General features: G+C 42.9%; 1 protein-coding gene across 4 annotated transcripts in view; it reads right to left on the minus strand.

Annotated features, from left to right (window-relative positions):
- The window catches only part of ZNF143 (zinc finger protein 143), a 58820-nt gene that overhangs the window by 27940 nt on the left and 11691 nt on the right, over positions 1-19189 (minus strand). For all 4 annotated transcript variants that reach the window (XM_032166645.2, XM_032166644.2, XM_032166643.2 and 1 more), the window contains 3 exons: positions 6191-6310; positions 4531-4606; positions 3097-3222 (listed from right to left, as the gene is read on the minus strand). In XM_032166645.2, the coding sequence (XP_032022536.1) occupies positions 3097-3222; positions 4531-4606; positions 6191-6310 (322 nt within the window). The remainder of the gene's footprint in view (positions 1-3096; positions 3223-4530; positions 4607-6190; positions 6311-19189) is intronic.

Genomic DNA, 19189 nt, shown 5'->3' on the forward strand with positions numbered 1-19189 from the left:
GCTACTCGAGAGGCTGAGGCGGGAGAATCACTTGAACTCAAGAGGTGGAGGTTGCAGTGAGCCGAGATTGCACCATTGCACTCCACCCTCGGTGACAGAGCGAGACTCCATCTCAAGAGAAAAAAAAAAATGGTGTTTTAACTAATGTTCAACAAAATAATGCCTAATATTAACTGTGTCAGGAAATAGTAGGTGTTCAATACATACTTGTGTTATTGAACCAAAAAAAAAGAAAATCTAGTGCCTAGCACATATGTCAAAAATACCTGCTGGACATACTACTACTACCCTCATAATCTAAGCTTATAAAAAGTCTGGCCAGGCACAGTAGCACATGCCTGTAATCCCAGCACTTTGAGAGGCTAAGGCAGGCAGATCACTTGAGCTCAGGAGTTCAAGACCAGCCTGGGCAACATGGCGAAACCCCATCTCTACAAAAAAAAAATACAAAAAATTAGCTGGGTGTGATGGTGCACACTGGTAAGTCCCAGCTAAGCTACTCAGGAGGGTGAGATGGGGGGATCACATGAGCACGAGAAGTCAAGGCTGTAGTGAGCTGTGACTGTGCCACTGCACACCAGCCTGGGCACTGAAGTGAGACACTGTCTCAAAAAAAAAAAAATATGCTTTACCAATTATGTTTCTTTCCTTCATATTTGCTTTATACAATCTTAGAATAAGAAAGGCCTTTAAACTGTCAAGCAAGAAGTAGCCTTTGCTTTTGATTCCCATGTACCCTTTTCTAGGATGAGCTCAAATTAGGCAAACAACTTCTGGGGAAGGGGAAAAAAAATCTCTCTTTATGTAGACAGATACAGATATTTATCTATATATACTAAGTTTGTTAAATTTTTTAAGAGACAAATCTCACTATGTTGCTCAGGCTGGAATGCAGTGGCTCTTCACAGGCACGATGGTTGCACACTGCAGCCTCAAACTCCTGCCCTCAAGCAATCCTCACACCTCAGCCTACCGGGTAGCTGGGACCACAGGCACATGCCACCACACCTGGCTAGTTTGTTGTTTTTCTTTTGGTCAAATGAAATTATGATTTCCTATCGGTGGAAACCATTCCAAAAGATTTCTCCCCTTAAGTATAAAATCATTTTAAAAGGAGCAGGAATCTTTGATCCTATCTTTAGTAAGTTTTATTCATTACGTCAGCCTAAGGAAAACAAAGAGTTTATCTTGGGCAAGTCTTTTCTCTTGGATCTAGATGACCTCTAAAGTCTTCCCAGCTCTGACATGCTATGATAGGGAATCAACTGTTCTAGGATAATTTTCACTGTATTACTACTCTGATTCTGTAACATCCTGCTTTGTTTTTGCACTGTAATCTTCTGTATTTGTTACAGAAGCCCCTATGCCCCTTACTCGATCCCACACTATACCAATGAAAATATCATGATTTTAAAACTGTTATATGAACATGTGGTTTGACAAATGAATACTATGGAATAAATCACAAGTCTGATGCTTTTAATCAATATTTATAAAACTAGATTATTGGTTTGATATAGCTTTTATATAACAAGTTGGTTTTATTTCCAAATTCAAGTAGAATTTATGGGAGCTTGGAAATACACGCCTCTGATACAATAAATAAAAAGTGCATGAATGAGATGGAAGTAGAGACCTACAGCTCTGTTCCTCAGTGTTGTAAAGTAAAGCCAATTTGGGGTCATAGTTGAGCTGCAGGTTAAACATTAATAGCTGCAAGAATCCTACATGGAAATTAGCTAAACTATTTCAGATATTTCCATACATGGGGACACAGTTATCACACCATGTTTAAAACATCTATACTAAAATCCCAAACTAAATTATCTTAATGCTGTGTTATTTAGTCAACAGCTTATAATAGCATCTCTTATCAACAGCTGCTGAACTTTTTTTTTAGCTCTAATCCAAAGCAAATATTTACCTTATTAACACCAACTCCACAAGTAATTAAATATAAGGAGGAGAGGAGATGGTCGGGGAGATAAGAATAAAGTACTATTTAGGAAAAGAAGATAAAATTTAAAGAGAAGGAGAAATGATCACAAAAAGTAGTGAGTCTTTCTTTCTGTGGGGCTGTTAGGGTTCAGACACTTTCTTTAGCAGCTACTTAATGCAGGAGAAACAAGTGAGTGCCTTAGGTTCTGTCTCAGCACGGCTACTAATAAGATGTGGAATCCTAGCTAAATAAACTTGTTGCCCAGACAACTAAAACCTGAGAGAGCTCGTGGTCTAGGGCCACTGTTAATCTTTTCTGGGACATGGACCCTTCTGAGAATCTAACAGAGCTATGGGCCCTCACCCTGAAAAGCAGCAGACATGCACAAACAGCAAGTCATATGGAATTTCAGGGTTTTAAGAGAAGTCTTTGATATTGACTTCCTGAAACTCTTCCAGAGGCTCTTTCCTCAAGTCCCATCCCTGCAGATTAAGAATTCTTGGCCTAGGCTGGGCGTGGTGGCTCACGCCTGTAATCCCAGCACTTTGGGAAGCCAAGGTGGGTGGATCACGAGGTCAGGAGATTGAGACCATCCTGGCTAACACAGTGAAACTCCGTCTCTACTAAAAATACAAAAAATTAGCCGGGCGTGGTGGCGGGCACCTGTAGTCCCAGCTACTCGGGAGGCTGAGGCAGGAGAATGGCGTGAACCCAGGAGGCGGAGCTTGCGGTGAGCCAAGATTGCACCACTGCACTCCAGCCTGGGTGACAGAGAGAGACTGTCTCAAAAAAAAAAAGAATTCGGGCCGGGCGCGGTGGCTTACGCCTGTAATCCCAGCACTTTGGGAGGCAGAGGCGGGCGGATCACGAGGTCAGGAGATCGAGACCATCCTGGCTAACACAGTGAAACTCCGTCTCTACTAAAAATACAAAAAATTAGCCGGGTGAGGTGGCGGGCACCTGTAGTCCCAGCTACTCGGGAGGCTGAGGCAGGAGAACGGCGTGAACCCCGGGGGGCGGAGCCTGCAGTGAGCCGAGATTGTGCCACTGCACTCCAGCCTGGGCGACAGTGAGACTCTGTCTCAAAAAAAAAAAAAAAAAAAAAACTCAAAAAAAAAAAAAAAAAAAAGAATTCGACACTCTGTTTCCACTAGTACCTGTATGAGTTCTGATGTGTTTCTGTAGATCTCCTGAAGTTTTGAAAGATTTAGTACAATTATCTTCTGAACACCGATATGGCTTTTCTCCTGTATGAGTTCTGACATGACTTTTTAATCCATAACCTTTAAGAAAAAAATCAAAAGAAATTTAATTACACAATACTCCTCTAAACATGCACACTGAGATTAAGCTACTGAAAAATATAGTCAATACCAAGTATAAAATATTTGGCAAATACACAGAATAACTATTTAAAATGTACAAAAGGGCCGGGCACGGTGGCTCACGCCTGCACCCCCAGCACTTTGGGAGGCCAAGGCGGGCGGATCACCTGAAGTCAGGAGTTCGAGCCCAGCCTGGCCAACATGGTGAAACCCCGTCTCTACTAAAAATACAAAAAATTATCCAGGTGTGGTGGTGCACGCCTGTAGTCCCAGCTACTCAGGAGGCTGAGACAGGAGAATCGCTTGAACTCAGAAGCGGAGGTTGCAGGGAGCCGAGATCACGCCACTGCACTCCAGGCTGGGCGACAGAGTGAGATTCCGTCTCAAAAACAAACAAAAAAATGTACAAAAGTATCATAGCTCAGGACTGCCATGCTGAAAATTCAATAGTTTCATTTCTGTCTAAAAGAGGTTGTGTGTTTCTTTTCTAAAGTGCCTCAGTTTTATCAGCTGTTCTCATACCCCAAAAGCTCAAAGTGGAATCAAGACATGGAATGAAGAATGGAAGTCAGCAGGCCTGGTGCCAGTCCCAGCCCTGCTGGATGCAAAGGCCTCATCCCATTGCTAAGGCCTGTCCTGATGTTACAGTCTATGACAGCCTTTAAAGCTTGGCTTTTATTTTCGCGCTAAAATAAACAGAATGTGGAGGAGTGAAAAGTATCAAACACAGCAGGCAGGCCAGGTGCAGTGGCTCACGCCTGTAATCCCAGCACTTTGGGAGGCTGAGGCGGACGGATTACTTGAGACCAGGAGTTTGAGACCAGCCTGGCCAACATAGCGAAACCTCATCTCTACTAAAAATACAAAATATGAGCCGGGCATGGTGGCGAACACCTGTAAACCCAGCTACTCGGGAGGCTGAGGCACTAGAATTGCTTGAACCTGGGAGGTGGAGGTTGCAGTGAGCTGAGATCCTGCCACTGGACCCAAACCTGAGTGATAGAGTGAAACTGTCTCAAAAAAAAAAAAAAAAAAAGAAAGAAAAAAAAGAAAAAGAAAACACAGCAGGCAGAGACAGGTCAGTGGAGAAAAGAACAGAGAGGGGTCTAGAGCAAGCAGGATGAAAGGCAGTTATGAGAGAGACTGAAAAACTAATCATGTGCTTCTGCAGATTCAGACACAGCCAAGGGGTCAGTTCCTTCCACTAGCCTGTCTCTACCTGACCCCTAATTGGAACCAAGAAAAAAACAAAATTCATACTTTTACCTGTTGCAAATGCCTTCCCACAGCCTGCATGCTCACACTGATAAGGCCGATCTCCTGTGTGTGACCTCTCATGGACCTGTGATTAAAATGCAGGCATGATTCTATTTCCTTTTCGTATTCCTCAGGAAGATGGTTGCAACACAGACCTACTTCTTCCCACACTGCTAAATGATTTTGTTGTATGCTTTTTTCTTATAAAAAAGGTAACTTCACAAAAACGATAGCCCAATAGTTCTCAATACAGACCTAAATGTTAAATATTAAGAGGTAGTTACTGACATTTTAAGTAGGGAAAAGGAACGTTTGAGGTCTGAGCTTTCTTGAGTGGTCAAAGGTGTTTGCATGAAACATACACATGATGAGAAACTAGAAGCAGGGGGCTGGTAGAAACTACACAACGTAAGGTTAAGAGTGTGGAGGCTGCTGCTAGAGGGGCCTGGATCTGAGGCAAGGATCCACCACTGCCTAGTGGTGTGGCCATGGGCACTTGCCTTCTCTAAGCCTCAAAGGCCTCTCTGAAAAGTGGGGACACAATAGTATCTACCATAGAGGGTTGCCATGACAAATGAGTAACAATGACAATGGCTAACATTTACTGAACATTTACCACATCAGGCCACTCTTTTTAGTACTTTACGTGTATGGTATTAACTTATTTAATTTTTACAACCACTCTGAGAGGGAGATAACTCTTAGGATCCAATTTTATAGATGAGAAAATGAGGTACTAAGAGGTCAACTAACATGCCAAGGGTTACTGATAAATAGTGAAGATGGGCCCCAGGGCCACTACTCCAGATATGCTAAGTGCACACTTCGTGACACACTGAAAGTTCTTTAACAAATCTTAGCTATTATTGAGTCATGGTATGTTCTGTTATGTATAGCAGCAAGTGAAATAAAAATACTTAGCCCAAATATTTATTTATTTATTTATTTATTTATTTATTTATTTATTTATTTATTTATTTATTTATTTATTTTTGAGATGGAGTTTCGCTCTGTTTCCCAGGCTGGAGTGCAGTGGTGCAATCTTGGTTCACTACAACCTCCGCCTCCCGGGTTCAAGCAATTCTCCTGTCTCAGCCTCCCGAGCAGCTGGGATTACAGGCGCCTGCCACCACGCCCAGCTGATTTTGTATTTTTAGTAGACAGGGTTTCACCATGTTGGTCAAGCTGTTCTTGAACTCCTGACCTTAGGTGATCCACCCACCTCGGCCTCCCAAAGTACTGGGATTACAGGCGTGAGCCACCGCGCCCAGCCTTAGCCCAAATATTTAAAAGCCAAATTAACACCAACCTTTGCTAGATTTCAGTGAATTAACAGAGATGTGTGATTACACACATATCTCTCATATAATTATATGGATTTCATACTTGACAACATATATTCAAATATGTAGAGTATCTACCAAGTGCCAGGTAGTATCCTGGACATTAGGAATACAGAGATGAAAAAAGCACAGTCCAAGCCCTCAAAAAATTAACAGTCTCTAAAGTCTGCATAGGTTTTTACATGTCTGTGTATGAGTGTGACCAAGTGCCAGTATCTTGATAACTGGGAGAAAACAGTGGCATTTGAATTACACAAAAATATGATCTTCGTATTTAATATCCTAGGTATTCTCATAACTAGATAGAACATTTCTTTTATATATACCTTGAGATGATGAGCTGTTGTATATAATTTTCCACATCCATCATATTCACATCGAAATGCCTTCTCTCCACTCTGTTGAGATTTAGCAGTTACTCTTGTAGCATGTCCTTGTAAAACAATCTAAATAAAACAAATAGTATTACTTAAATTACTTAAGCCAGGCACAGAGGCTCATGCCAGTAATCTTAGCACATGGGGAGGCAGAGGTAGGCGGATCATTTGAGCCCAGGAGTTCAAGACCAGCCTGGGCAACATGGCAAAACCCTGTCTCTATACAAAAAAATACTACAAAGTTAGCCAGGTGTAGTGGTGCATCTGTGGTTCCCAGGTACTTGGGAAGCTGAGGTGGGAGGATCACCTGAGCCCGGGGAGGTCAAGGCTGCAGTGAGCTATGATTGCACCACCACACTCCAGCCTGGGTGACAGAGTGAGACCTGTCTCAATCAATCAATCAATAATACAGAAATAAAATAGATAAATTATGATTTTCAGAATTAAAAAGACAAAACTGTTATGTGGGTTTCCAATCTCAGGTCATCACTTTATTAGGACTCTTTCACCCTGAGTCGGTCAGGTTAATTCCATTGCATGGTTGAAGTCAGTGACTCTGAAAGTACAGTAGTCAAAAGGACAGTCACAGAAATACACAGCTGGAGCTCACAGATCTATTCCTACTCTAGAAAAACAACCTAAGTAGCATCTTCATTGGATGCAGGTATTCCTTGATATACTCAAGTGATCCGTCTACCTGCTTTTTTTTAGAACCTATGTCCTAAAAACAATGTCAAAAGTGTTTTCAATTTCAAAAGCAATGAGAAAGGGGGGAATTAGCTCATTTCAGTCACCTGTAGGAAACATTACAATCCATATGATACTACTCTGTACTTATATTCACTAGAAGATCATTTTTCTGGGATGTAATGACATAAAAATCCAAATACTGATTTTTAAAGGTTTTTTAAAATAGAAATTAAGGTACCATAAAAATTGAAGAACGACTTTCTACTCTGTGGGCCATGTGGTGACAGTGTTGCAACATCCTATCTCTGCAGACTGTCACACATGGCATATAATTCTGGGTAATGACCTACTACAATTACACACATCCCAGAATGGTAAAGGCAGAGAAAGGAGGAGTTACAGAGACTAGAATAATGGTGGGGGAATTGAGAAGTACCCTGCATTAGATGACAAGAATATAGAAAGACTTTGACTTTTCCTTGTAATATAAATCAACTAAAAAACAAGCAGCAGAGATCTCAGTGTAATTGTTAAATTACAAGCTATTTATTTTGTCATCCCCATATTGTGGTATGTTCATTAAATGTTGCAGACCATAATTTTCTGAACAAAGGTAGATCTGTTGATAATATATTTGTATCAAAGTATGCATAGGCCAGGTGCAGTGGCTCACACGTGTAATCCCAGAACTTTGTGAGGCCAAGGGTCACGAGGTCAAGCGATCGAGACCATCCTGGCTAACATGGTGAAACCCCATCTCTACTAAAAATACAAAAATTAGCTGGGCATGGTGGTGATTGTGCCTATAGTCCCAGCTACTAGGGAGGCTGAGGCAGGAGAATCACTTGAACCTGGGAGGTGGAGGTTACAGAGAGCCGAGATCATGCCACTGAACTCCAGCCTGGAGACAGAGCGAGAATCTGACTCAAAAAAAAAAAAAAAAGTACACATAATTCCCAGTGGGCAAAAGGAAGATGTTTATTATAGACTGAAAAGTGCCTATACAAAGAATAATACAATTCCACATCTTTCCTGCCTAGAAAATTCCATCTCCCTACTTCCATGAGGCTTGTTCTCATCATTCCAAACACAGATGATTCTTCACTTCCTCAGCAAACCTGTGATATTTAGCTTATATCACTGGTGTGAAACTTGAATCAACTGTCTTGTTGTGAGGCCGGGCGCGGTGGCTCACGCTTGTAATCCCAGCACTTTGGGAGGCCGAGGCGGGCGGATCACGAGGTCAGGAGATCGAGACCATGGTGAAACCCCGTCTCTACTAAAAATACAAAAAAAAATTAGCCAGGCGTGGTGGCGGGCGCCTGTAGTCCCAGCTACTCGGAGAGGCTGAGGCAGGAGAATGGCGTGAACCCAGGAGGCGGAGCTTGCAGTGAGCAGAGATTGCGCCACTGCACTCCAGCCTGGGTGACAGAGCGAGACTCCGTCTCAAAAAAAAAAAAAAAAAAAAAAAACAAACTGTCTTGTTGTAAAGACATTTATATTTCCTTTTCTTCCCTATTAGTCTATCAGCTACTTGAAGTCAAGAACTGTGTCTTATATGCCTTCATAACTCACAGTGCTAGGTTCACCCTGAAAATGTCACAAGATTTATAAAAGGATTCATACCACTAAAATATATGAACAGAATTACAAGAAATTTTTCTTTTCAGGGGTATTTTTAAAGTTCTAAAATTAAGATTGTGATAATTGTTCAATTTTTTGAATTTACTAAAAACCACTCAGTTGTACACTCTAAATGGGTAAATTTAAAGTCTGCAGGCTAGGCAGGGCGCGGTGGCTCACACTTGTAATCCCAGCACTTTGGGAGGCCGAGGCGGGCGGATCACGAGGTCAGGAGATCGAGACCACGGTGAAACCCCGTCTCTACTAAAAATACAAAAAATTAGCCGGGCGTGGTGGCGGGCGCCTGTAGTCCCAGCTACTCGGAGAGGCTGAGGCAGGAGAATGATTGTGAACCCGGGAGGCGGAGCTTGCAGTGAGCCGAGATCGCACCACTGCACTCCAGCCTGGGCGACAGAGCGAGACTCCGTCTCAAAAAAAAAAATAAAATAAAAAATAAAAAAAATAAAGTGTGCAGGCTGTGCCGGGCACAATGGGTGGATCACCTGAGGTCGAGTTTGAGACCAGCCTGACAAACACAGTGAAACTCCATCTCTACTAAAAATACAAAATTAGGGCTGGGTGCAGTGGCTCATGACTGTAATCCCAGCACTCTGGGAGGCCGAGGTGGGCAGATCCACCTGAGGTCAGGAGTTCGAGACCAGCCTGGCCAACATAGCGAAACCCTGTCTCTACTAAAAATTATAAAAATTAGCCAGGCGTTGTGGCGTGTGCTTGTAATTCCAGCTACTAGGGAGGCTGCGGCAGGAGAATTGCTTGAACCCGGGAGGCGGAAGAAGCAGTGAGCCAAGATCATGCCACTGCACTCCAGCCTGGGAAACAGAGCAAGACTCCATCTCAAAAAAAAAAAAAAAAATTAGCCAGGTGTGGTGGCGAATGCCTGTAATCCCAGCTACCCGGGAGGCTGAGGCAGGAGAATCACTTGAACCCAGGAGGCAGAGGTTGCAGTGAGCCAAGATCGTGCCATTGCACTCCAGCCTGGGCAATAAGAGCAAAACTCCATTTTAAACAAACAAACAAACAAACAAATAAATAAATAAATAAACAGTATGTAGGCTGGGCACAGTGTCTCAAGCCTATAATCCCAGCGCTTTTGGAGGCCGAGGAAAGGGGATCATTTGAGATCAGGAGTTCGAGACTAGCCTGGGCAAATGGCGAAACCCTGTTTCTACAAAAAATGCAAAAACATCAGCTGTGCATGGTAGCACCTGCCTGTAGTTCCAGCTACTCAGAGGACTGAGGTGAGAGAATTGCTCGAGTCCAGGAGGTTAGGCTGCAGCGAGCTGTGTTTGTGCCACTGCAATGCATCCTGGGTGATAGAGTGAGACACCTGTCTTTTTCTTTTTTCTTTTTTTTTTTTTTTGAGACTGAGTCTCACTGTGTTCCCCAGGCTGGAGTGCAATGGTGCGATCTCGGCTCACTGCAAGCTCCGCCTCCCAGGTTCACACCATTTTCCTGCCTCAGCCTCCCGAGTAGCTGGGACTACAGGCACCCGCCACCACGCTGGGCTAAATTTTTTGTGTGTTTTTAGTAGAGACGGGGTTTCACCGTGTTAGCCAGGATGGTCTTGAACTCCTGACCTTGTGATCTGCCTGCCTCAGCCTCCCAAAGTGCAGGGATTACAGGTGTGGGCCACCGCGCCCAGCCGACACCTGTCTTAATAAACAAAAAAGTAATACAGAAATAAAATAGAAAAAATTACAGTGACAAAGTAAGACCCTGTCTCAAAAATTAAAAAAAAAAAAGTATGTAAAATGTATCTTTTTCTTGTTTCGTTTTAAGAGACTGGAGTCTTGCTATGTTGTCCACACTAGACTCAAGTTCTTGGGTTCAAAGAATCCTCCGTCTCAGCTTCCTGAATAGCTGGGACTACAGGTATGTACTACTGTGCCCAGCTAGTGTGTGAAATATATCTTAATAAAACTATAAGAAATGGAAACGAAATATTATTAGAACAAAAAATTTCTTAGGCCAAATGCAGCGGTTCATGCCTATAATTCCAACACTTTAGGAGGCCAAGGTGGGAGGACGGCTTGAGCCCAGGAGTTTGAGACCAGCATGGGAAACATGTGGGGACCCCCATCTCTGCAAAAGATAAAAAACTAGCTTAGTGTGGTGGTGTGTACTTGTGGTCCCAGCTACTTGGGAGGCTGAGGTGGGAAGATCACCTGAGCCTGGGTGGTCAAGGCTGCAGTAAGCTATGATCGCCCCACTGCACTCCAGCTTGGGCATCAGAATGAGATCCTGTCTCAAAAAGATCAGTTTCTGTTTATTGCTCATGAAAACAGAAGAGCCTCTATGAATCCTTTAAAAATCAACTATTATTTTAATAACTTCATTTTTTTTTTTCATGTATTGTAACAGCAACACATGTACTCTGGAGGAGTCTGGATACCATAGTGAAGAACAAAAAGTTCTTTCAGGCACAGTAGCTCACGTCTGTAATCCCAGCACTTTTGAGAGATTGAGGCAGGTGGATCACTGTAGCCCAGGAGTTGGAGACCAGCCTGGGCAACATGGGAAAACCCCATCTCTACAAAAAAAATATAAAAATTAGCTGGGCATGGTGGTGCGTGCCTGTCATCCCAGCCTGTCATCAAGCAGGAGGACTGCTTGAACCCAGGAGGTTGAGGCTGCAGTGAGCCAAGATTGTGCCACTGCCATGCAGCCTGGGTAACAAATGAGGCCCTGTCTCAAAAAAAAAAAAGAAAAAGAAAATAAAAAAGAAAAAAAAAAGCTCAAGTGTGTTATAATTCCACTATCCAGGGAAAATCATTGTTAACTTCTTGGTCTATTTCCATTCAGTATTTTTTATTTTTATTTATTTTAGAGACGGGGTCTCACTCTGTCACTCAGGCTATAGTACAGGGCACAATCACAGCTCACTGCACCCTCCAACTCCTGGGCTCAAGTGATCCTCTTGCCTCAGCCTCCCATGTAGTTAGGACAACAGGTGTGTACCATCACACTCAGCTTGTTTTTTTAAAAAAAATTGTAGAGATGGAGTCTTGTCATGCTGTCTAGGCTGGTCTTGAACTCCTGGCCTCAAGCAATCCTCCTGCCTCAGCCTCCCAAAGTGTTTGGATTACAAGTGTGGGCCACCGTGCCCAGCCCAGTGTTTTCTGAATACATATACAAGTGTAGAGTTTTATTTTAGTAGAATTGGCATGAGGCTTTATATGATTTGTAAAGGCAGATTTCAATTGACGAAAGACTCCAAATTAAGAGAAATGGACTCTTCTTCCTATTCTCTTCCCCTCCTTTCTAAGAGCACTATGAAATGAAAGTGCTTACTACCTTTCCACATCTGCCAAACCAAGCCCAGCTGCTCACACCTTCAGACTAGGTAGTGGCAGCAAATAACTCCAGAGAGACTCATATCTGAATCTTTTCTGTTATTCTATTGCTTCCTCCTAGGCCAATTTATTAGAAGCTTCGATTCTGGTATGAAACATATACCAAGAATTTGGCATCTAATTTAGTTAAGCCAATGAAACAATGTTGAATTCCTAACCAATGATAAGTATTGGATATTTTTTCCAAAAATGTACTTGTTTTTGCTCCCATTCTTAATGTCTATAGAGGAGACTTTAAGAACTTAGGGTAGTAAAATAAGGGTCAGAAAATTCAGTTTAGGGAGAACTACTGAGGTCTCTGAATGTGCGCCTGTGGGGTGGGGACATAGGTGACAACAGCAAGGTTTTTTATTTCTAAGCCAGCTGAAGTCACTAGCATTTGGCATGCTATGAGAATTATAAGTAAGGGCAGTGTCCAACAGAATTATTTCCACTAGTATCTAATTACTCAAAACAGACCTCTCTTAAAGGCATTCTCACAAAGTACAGTAGGATGAATACCTATACAAACACCCAACTAACAAAAGGAACCTCTGGAAAGAAAACTATAAAAATAGCAATGACCTACAGTATACAGTAGTTGGAAAAATAAAAGGTCAGGGAGACAAAGTCAAAAAGCCATTCTGGCTTTTATCTCAATGCAGAGTATTTGGGTGTGATAGGATTCCCTCCCCTTTTATTGGAAATGTTTCCTTGCAAAGCTCTTTATCTCCAATCTAGGCTAACATTTACCTTCTCAATTCCCAAATAAATGTTTTTTTTTTTTTTCTATTTGGAACCTGCTTTGCATCTACTACCTTCTTACTCTATCTCCAATTAACTACCCTTTATACCTATCCCTCCATCATAACTCCCTACCAATTCCTATCACAATATTCTAAAATAATAAATTTTAATAAATGATTGGCTAAATACCTACTTTCTAAAATGATAAATAAAATACTGTTCCTGCCTTTGTAGGGCTCTCAGTCTAGCTAGTAAAACTGTGCTATTAATGAATGATTATAATAGAATATAATAATTGCTATCACAGGAGTCTATGAAAAGATCTAACAGGGCAAAATGCAAAAGTAGGGAGATGTAGGTTAGGGCAAGCTGTCTGGGGTGAAATCTGACGACTGAAGAAGAGGACTGGGGAGTGCTGTCCAGGCAGAAGGAATAGTATGGTCAAAGGTTTGGAGTGTATCTAGAAGAAGCGGAAACAACATGAGAGTATTATGTTTACATAATAGAATGAGTTTCATGAAAATGAAAGTTTAGGACCAAGTTTGTGAAAAGCAATAAATACTACCCTGACAGCAAGCCTAGACAATGAAAGCCAAAGGAAGGTATTAAAAAATTTTAAGTAAGGGACAAGCCAAGATCACCTCTGTGTTTTATTTTAATTAGTTAATTAATTTTTTTCGAGACAGGGTCTCGTTCTGTTGCCCACACTGGAGTGCAGTGGTGCAATCTCAGGTCACTGTAACCTCCGCCTCACAGGTTGAAGCAATTCTTGTGTCTCAGCCTCCCGAACGGCTGAGACTACAGCCACGTGCCACCATGCCTGGCTATCTGCGTTTTAGAAAGAGAACTACAGTAATAGCGGGGAACCGACTGAAAAGACAAATGAGGTAGGGAGACCAAAAGAAGTTTGTATAATCATAAATATGCAGGAAAGAAGTGATAAAAACGAACCTAGGATAATGACTGTGGAATAGAAATCAATAGCTGATTCTACAGATGTTTTAGGGGCAAAAATGGACAGAATCTAAAACTCAAAAGCTAAATTAAAAGACCAAAACTATAATAGGTACTTCAGGGTTATGCAGCATGAGATATGTGCAGTCTCTGTCAAAGAAACAGAAATCTGATACGTTATCACAAGGGAAAACTCTCAAGGGCAATTTTGAAGCTAACACCAGTGAAATACTAATCAGCTTCCAAAAGCCATGTATAGAAAATGACTTCACTGGTATTTAAACTTAATGTATGTTCTGAGAATTAAGACATAACCTTGGCTGGGCGCAGTGGCTCACGCCTGTAATCCCAGCACTCTGGGAGGTCGAGGCGGGCAGATCATAAGGTCAGGAGATCGAGACCATCCTGGCTAACATGGTGAAACCCCGTCTCTACTAAAAATACAAAAAATTAGCCAGGCATGGTGGCGGGTGCCTGTAGTCCCAGCTACTCAGGACGCTGAGGCAGGAGAATGGCATGAACCCGGGAGGCAGAGCTTGCAGTGAGCCGAGATCATGCCCTGCACTCCAGCCTGGGCAACAGAGCGAGACTCCATCTTAAAACAAACAAACGAACAAACAAAAAGACATAACCTTAGCTCTGCCATAAACTCATCATATAACATTGTGCAAGATATGTAGGGCCTATCTGCCTGTCTATAAAGGACATACTGTGGCCAGGTGCAGTGGCTCACACCTGTAATCCTAGCACTTTGGGAGGCCAAGACAGGCGGATCACCTGAGGTCAGGAGTTCGAGACCAGCCTGGCCAACATGGTGAAACCCCATCTCTACTAAAAATACAAAAATTAGCCAGGTGCGGTGGCAGGCACCTGTAATCCCAGCCACTCGGGAGGCTGAGGCAGGAGAATTGCTTGAACTCGGGAGGCGGAGGTTGCAGTGAGCCAAGATCACGCCATTGCACTCTAGCCTGGGTGACAAGAGTGAAACTCTGTCTCAAAAAAAAAAAAAAAAAAAGGGCCAAGTGCAGTGGCTCACACCTGTAATCCCAGCACTTTGGGAGGCTGAGGCAGGCGGATCACGAGGTCAGGAGATCGAGACCATCCTGGCTAACACAGTGAAACCCTATCTCTATTAAAAATACAAAAAAATTAGCTGGGCGTGGTGGCGGGTGCCTGTAGTCCCAGCTACTCGGGAGGCTGAGGCAGGAGAATCGCTTGAACCCGGCAGGCAAAGGCTGCAGTGAGCCGAGATTGCACCACTGCACTCCAGCCTGGGTGACAGAGTGAGACTCTGTCTCAGAAAAAAAAAAAAAAAAACACATTGTTCTAAGTCAGTAATGTTTTTTCTTTTCTGAAGGAGTCAAATGTCTTTGGCAGATAAAATCTTACATGGCATGCTACTGTGTAAAACAGACAGAAAAAGGAACTGGAGCTGCTGGCCTTGGCAGATGAGGGTGGATCAGAGATCTGTTAGTCCCTGACAGGACTCCTGATACCTCAAAAAACAGGGCTTGAAAAGCCCGTACTAGACAGATAACCTAAGTCCTTTTGGGCTTAAACATTCTAGGAGGTGCTAATTACCTTAGCACCTAGGATCATTATATTCTAAAGAGGTGCAAATTCCAGAGGTAGATACAAGACTGGAGCTAAGATTAAATTCCAAGGTGACCTCAATAATAAAGAGGCTAACTGGCATTTATTGAGCAGTTGCATTTATGTGATGCACTGTGGTGGCTGCTTTACGTATACTGTCTAATTGGCCCCCATGGCTACCCAATGAATTCAGTATTATCTATGATTTACAAATCGAAAAAATGAGACTTAGAGGGGCTAAGTAATGTAACTTGCCCATGGTCAAAAGCTCGGAAGTGAGATTTGAAGGAGTTTGGCTCTAGAGCTCAAGCTATTAACCCACCAGGTTTCAGGATGCTGCAGTCCAGTGAGACCTAACTGGCAGAGCTTCTGTAATTATAGGGTGAGAGACTCAGTTGGGTTGAGGATAAACATTGCATTGTATTGTCTGGTTTAGTACTTATAATCCCATTTACTGTAATGGTGTAATGCACATGGCAGCTATAACTTACAATCTGGTGTTTGTTAACTTGTATGATGTAAATAATCTATATTCTTGGGGAAGGATAAAATAAAAACAACTTGAATTTTTAAAAATGTGTTCTCTTTGAAGAAAGGAAACAATCCTAGAAGTGTGGCACCAGAGGAACTTTTAAGGAACCATGAGACACATCAGCACTGCCAGGAAGATTAAAAAACAAAAACAAGGCCAGGCACGGTGGCTCCTGCCTATAATCTTTGGGAGGCCGAGGCGGGTGGATCACTTGAGGCCCTGGCCAACATAGCAAAACCTTGTCTCTACTAACAATACAAAAATTAGCTGGGCATGGTGGTGTAAGCCTGTAATCCCAGCTACTTGGGAGGCTGAGGCATGAGAATCACTTGAATCCGGGAGGCAGAGGTTGCAATGAGCCAAGATTGTGCCACTGTACTCCAGTGTGGGTGACAGAGCTAGACTCTTCTCAAAAAAAAAAAAAAAAAAAAGAGAGAGAGCGAAAAAAACAAAAACAAAGCAGATTTCTAACAATAATCACTATTAGGCAGTAGATCCCTCACTTTTTATTTTTACTAATCTATACTATTTGGATTTTCTAAACATAAACATGATTACTTTTATATTTAAAAATATGTAAAATAGATATATAGAGTAAGATTACGGGTCATTTTGGGTTTTCTTCTTTGTACTTTCCCTGAATTAAAAAAACTACTAAAAATATTATCTTAAAAAAATCTTTGGTGCCCGGGCATGGTGGCTCACGCCTGTAATCCTAGCACTTTGGAAGGCCTAGGCGGGTGGATCACGAGATCAGGAGATGGAGACCATGCTAGCTAACGCAGTGAAACCCTGTCTCTACTAAAAATACAAAAAATTAGCCGGGTATGGCGGTGGGCGCCTATAGTCCCAGCTACTTGGGAGGCTGAAGCAGGAGAATGGCATGAACCCGGGAGGCAGAGCTTGCAGTGAGCCAAGATCACACCACTGCACTCCAGCCTGGGCGAAAGAGCTAGACTCCGTCTCAAAATATATATATATATATCTTTGGCCGGGTGCGGTGGCTCACGCCTGTAATCCTAGTGCTTTGGGAGGCTGAGGTGGGTGGATCACTGGAGGTCAGGAGTTCAACTGGGAGGTGGAGGTTACAGTGAGCCGAGATCGGGCCATTGCACTCCAGCCTGGGCGACAGAGTAAGACTCCATCTCAAAAAAAAAAAAACCCTTTTGCCCCTAAGATAATCATGGATCTAATTAATACCTTTCTTTTAGAGGTAGAAAAAAAGAGACTTAGAAAAGCAAGGTTCAGGCTGGGCACGGTGACTCACACCTGAAATCCCAGAACTTGGAGAGGCCAAGGCAGGTGGATCACTTGAGGTCAGGAGTTTGTGATCAGCCTGGCCAACAAGGTGAAATATAAAAAACATTTTTTTAATATTTCTTTATCAAAAATATAAAAAATTAGCCAGGCATGGTGGCACGCTCCTGTGATCCCAGCTACTCAGGAGGCTGAGGCAGGTGAATCGGTTAAACCCAAGAGGCAGTGGCTGCAGTCAGCTGAGATCGGGCCACTGCACTCCAGCCTGGGCAACAAAGCAAGACCGTGTCTCAAAAAACAAAAACCACAAAAAACCAAGTACTAGGTTCTCAACCTCAAATATGGTAATTAATTGTTTTAGAGAATGGTGAAGTCATGAACTTCTGATCCAGCACTAATGATGAGAAATATAATGAGTCACAAGCGCAAGCCACATATGTAATTAAAAATTTACTGAGCTGGGTGCAGTGGCTCACGCCTGTAATCCCAGCACTTTGGGAGGCTGAGGTGGGCGGATCACCAGGTCAAGAGATTGAGACCATCCTAGCCAACATGGTGAAACCCCGTCTCTACTGAAAATACAAAAGTCAGCTGTGCATGGTGGCATGTGCCTGTAGTCCCAGCTACTCGCGAGGCTGAGGCAGGAGAATCGCTTGGACCCAGGAGACGGAGGTCACAGTGAGCTGAGATCACGCCACTGCACTCCAGCCTGGTGACAGAGTGAGACTCCATCTCAAAAAAAAAAAAAAAATTCTGGCCAGGCAAATTGGTTCACACCTATAATCCCAGGACTTTGGGACGTCAAGGAAGGAGGATCACTTGAGCCAACACTGCACCACTGCACTCCAGCCTGAGCGACAGAGCAAGACTCAGTCTCAAAAAATAAATAAATAAATAAAATAGGGGTCGGGCATGGTGGCTCACACCTGTGGTCCCAGCACTTTGGGAGGCCAAGTGGGAGGATCACAAGGTCAGGAATTTGACACCAGCCTGGCCAGCATGGTGAAACCCTGTCTCTACTAAAAATACAAAAAACTAGCCAGGCATGGTGGCGTGTGCCTGTAGTACCAGCTACTCGGGAGGCTGAGGCAGGAGAATTGCTTGAACTGAGCAGGTGGAGGTTGTAGTGAGCTGAGATCGCGCCACTGCACTCCAGTCTGGGTGACAGAGCGAGATGCCATCTCAAAAAAACAAAACAAAACAAAAAAAAACACCAGGCATGTTGGCTCACACCTGTAATCCCGGCATTTTGGGAGGCTGAGATGGGTTGATCACTGGAGATTAGGAGTTCGAGACCAGCCTGGTCAACATGACAAAACCCCATCTCTACTAAAAATACAAAAATTAGCTGGGTGTGGTGGTGCATGCCTGTAATCCCAGCTACTCAGGAGGCTGAGGCAAGAGAATCATTTGAACCCGGGAGGTGGAGGTTGCAGTGAGCCAAGATCACACCACTGCACTCCACCCTGGGCAAGAGAGTAAGACTCCCTCTCAAAATACATAAATAAATATAATAATAAAACAAAAAATTTCTAGTAACCAATTGAAAAAAATCAAAAGAAACAGGTGAAATTAATAGTAATTATTTTAACACAATATGTCCAAAATATTACCATTTCAACGTTATCAATATAAGAAATTATTGATATTTTACATTATTTTTATTGTACTATGTCTTCAAAATCCACTTACAGCACATCTCAATTTGGACTAGTCATATTTCAAGTGCTTAACAGCCACATATAGCTAGTGGCAACTGTATTGTACATTGCAGATCTAGTCTGTAAGGAAGAGGTACAAAAGGCAAAGGAGAAAAAACCTACAGTTAAAAAAAAAAAAAAAAAGAATCTCATTCAGTAGTCTTCTATTTCTCTACTGGTACGAATACCAAATAGTAATATGTCTACAGATAAAGAGTAATGGGATTTTTTGGCCAGGTGTGCTGGCTCACGCCTATAATCCCAGCACTATGGGAGGCCGAAGCGGGCGGATCACGAGGTCAGGAGATCGATACCATCCTGGCTAACACAGTGAAACCCCGTCTCTACTAAAAATACAAAAAATTAGCCGGGCATGGTGGCGGGCGCCTGTAGTCCCAGCTATTCCAGACGCTGAGACAGGAAAATGGCATGAACCCGGGAGGCAGAGCTTGCAGTGAGCCGAGATCGCGCCACTGCACTCCAGCCTGGGTGACAGAGT

The sequence above is a fragment of the Hylobates moloch genome, unplaced genomic scaffold (genome assembly GCF_009828535.3).
Source record: "Hylobates moloch isolate HMO894 unplaced genomic scaffold, HMol_V3 SCAFFOLD_11, whole genome shotgun sequence".
NCBI lineage: Eukaryota > Metazoa > Chordata > Mammalia > Primates > Hylobatidae > Hylobates > Hylobates moloch.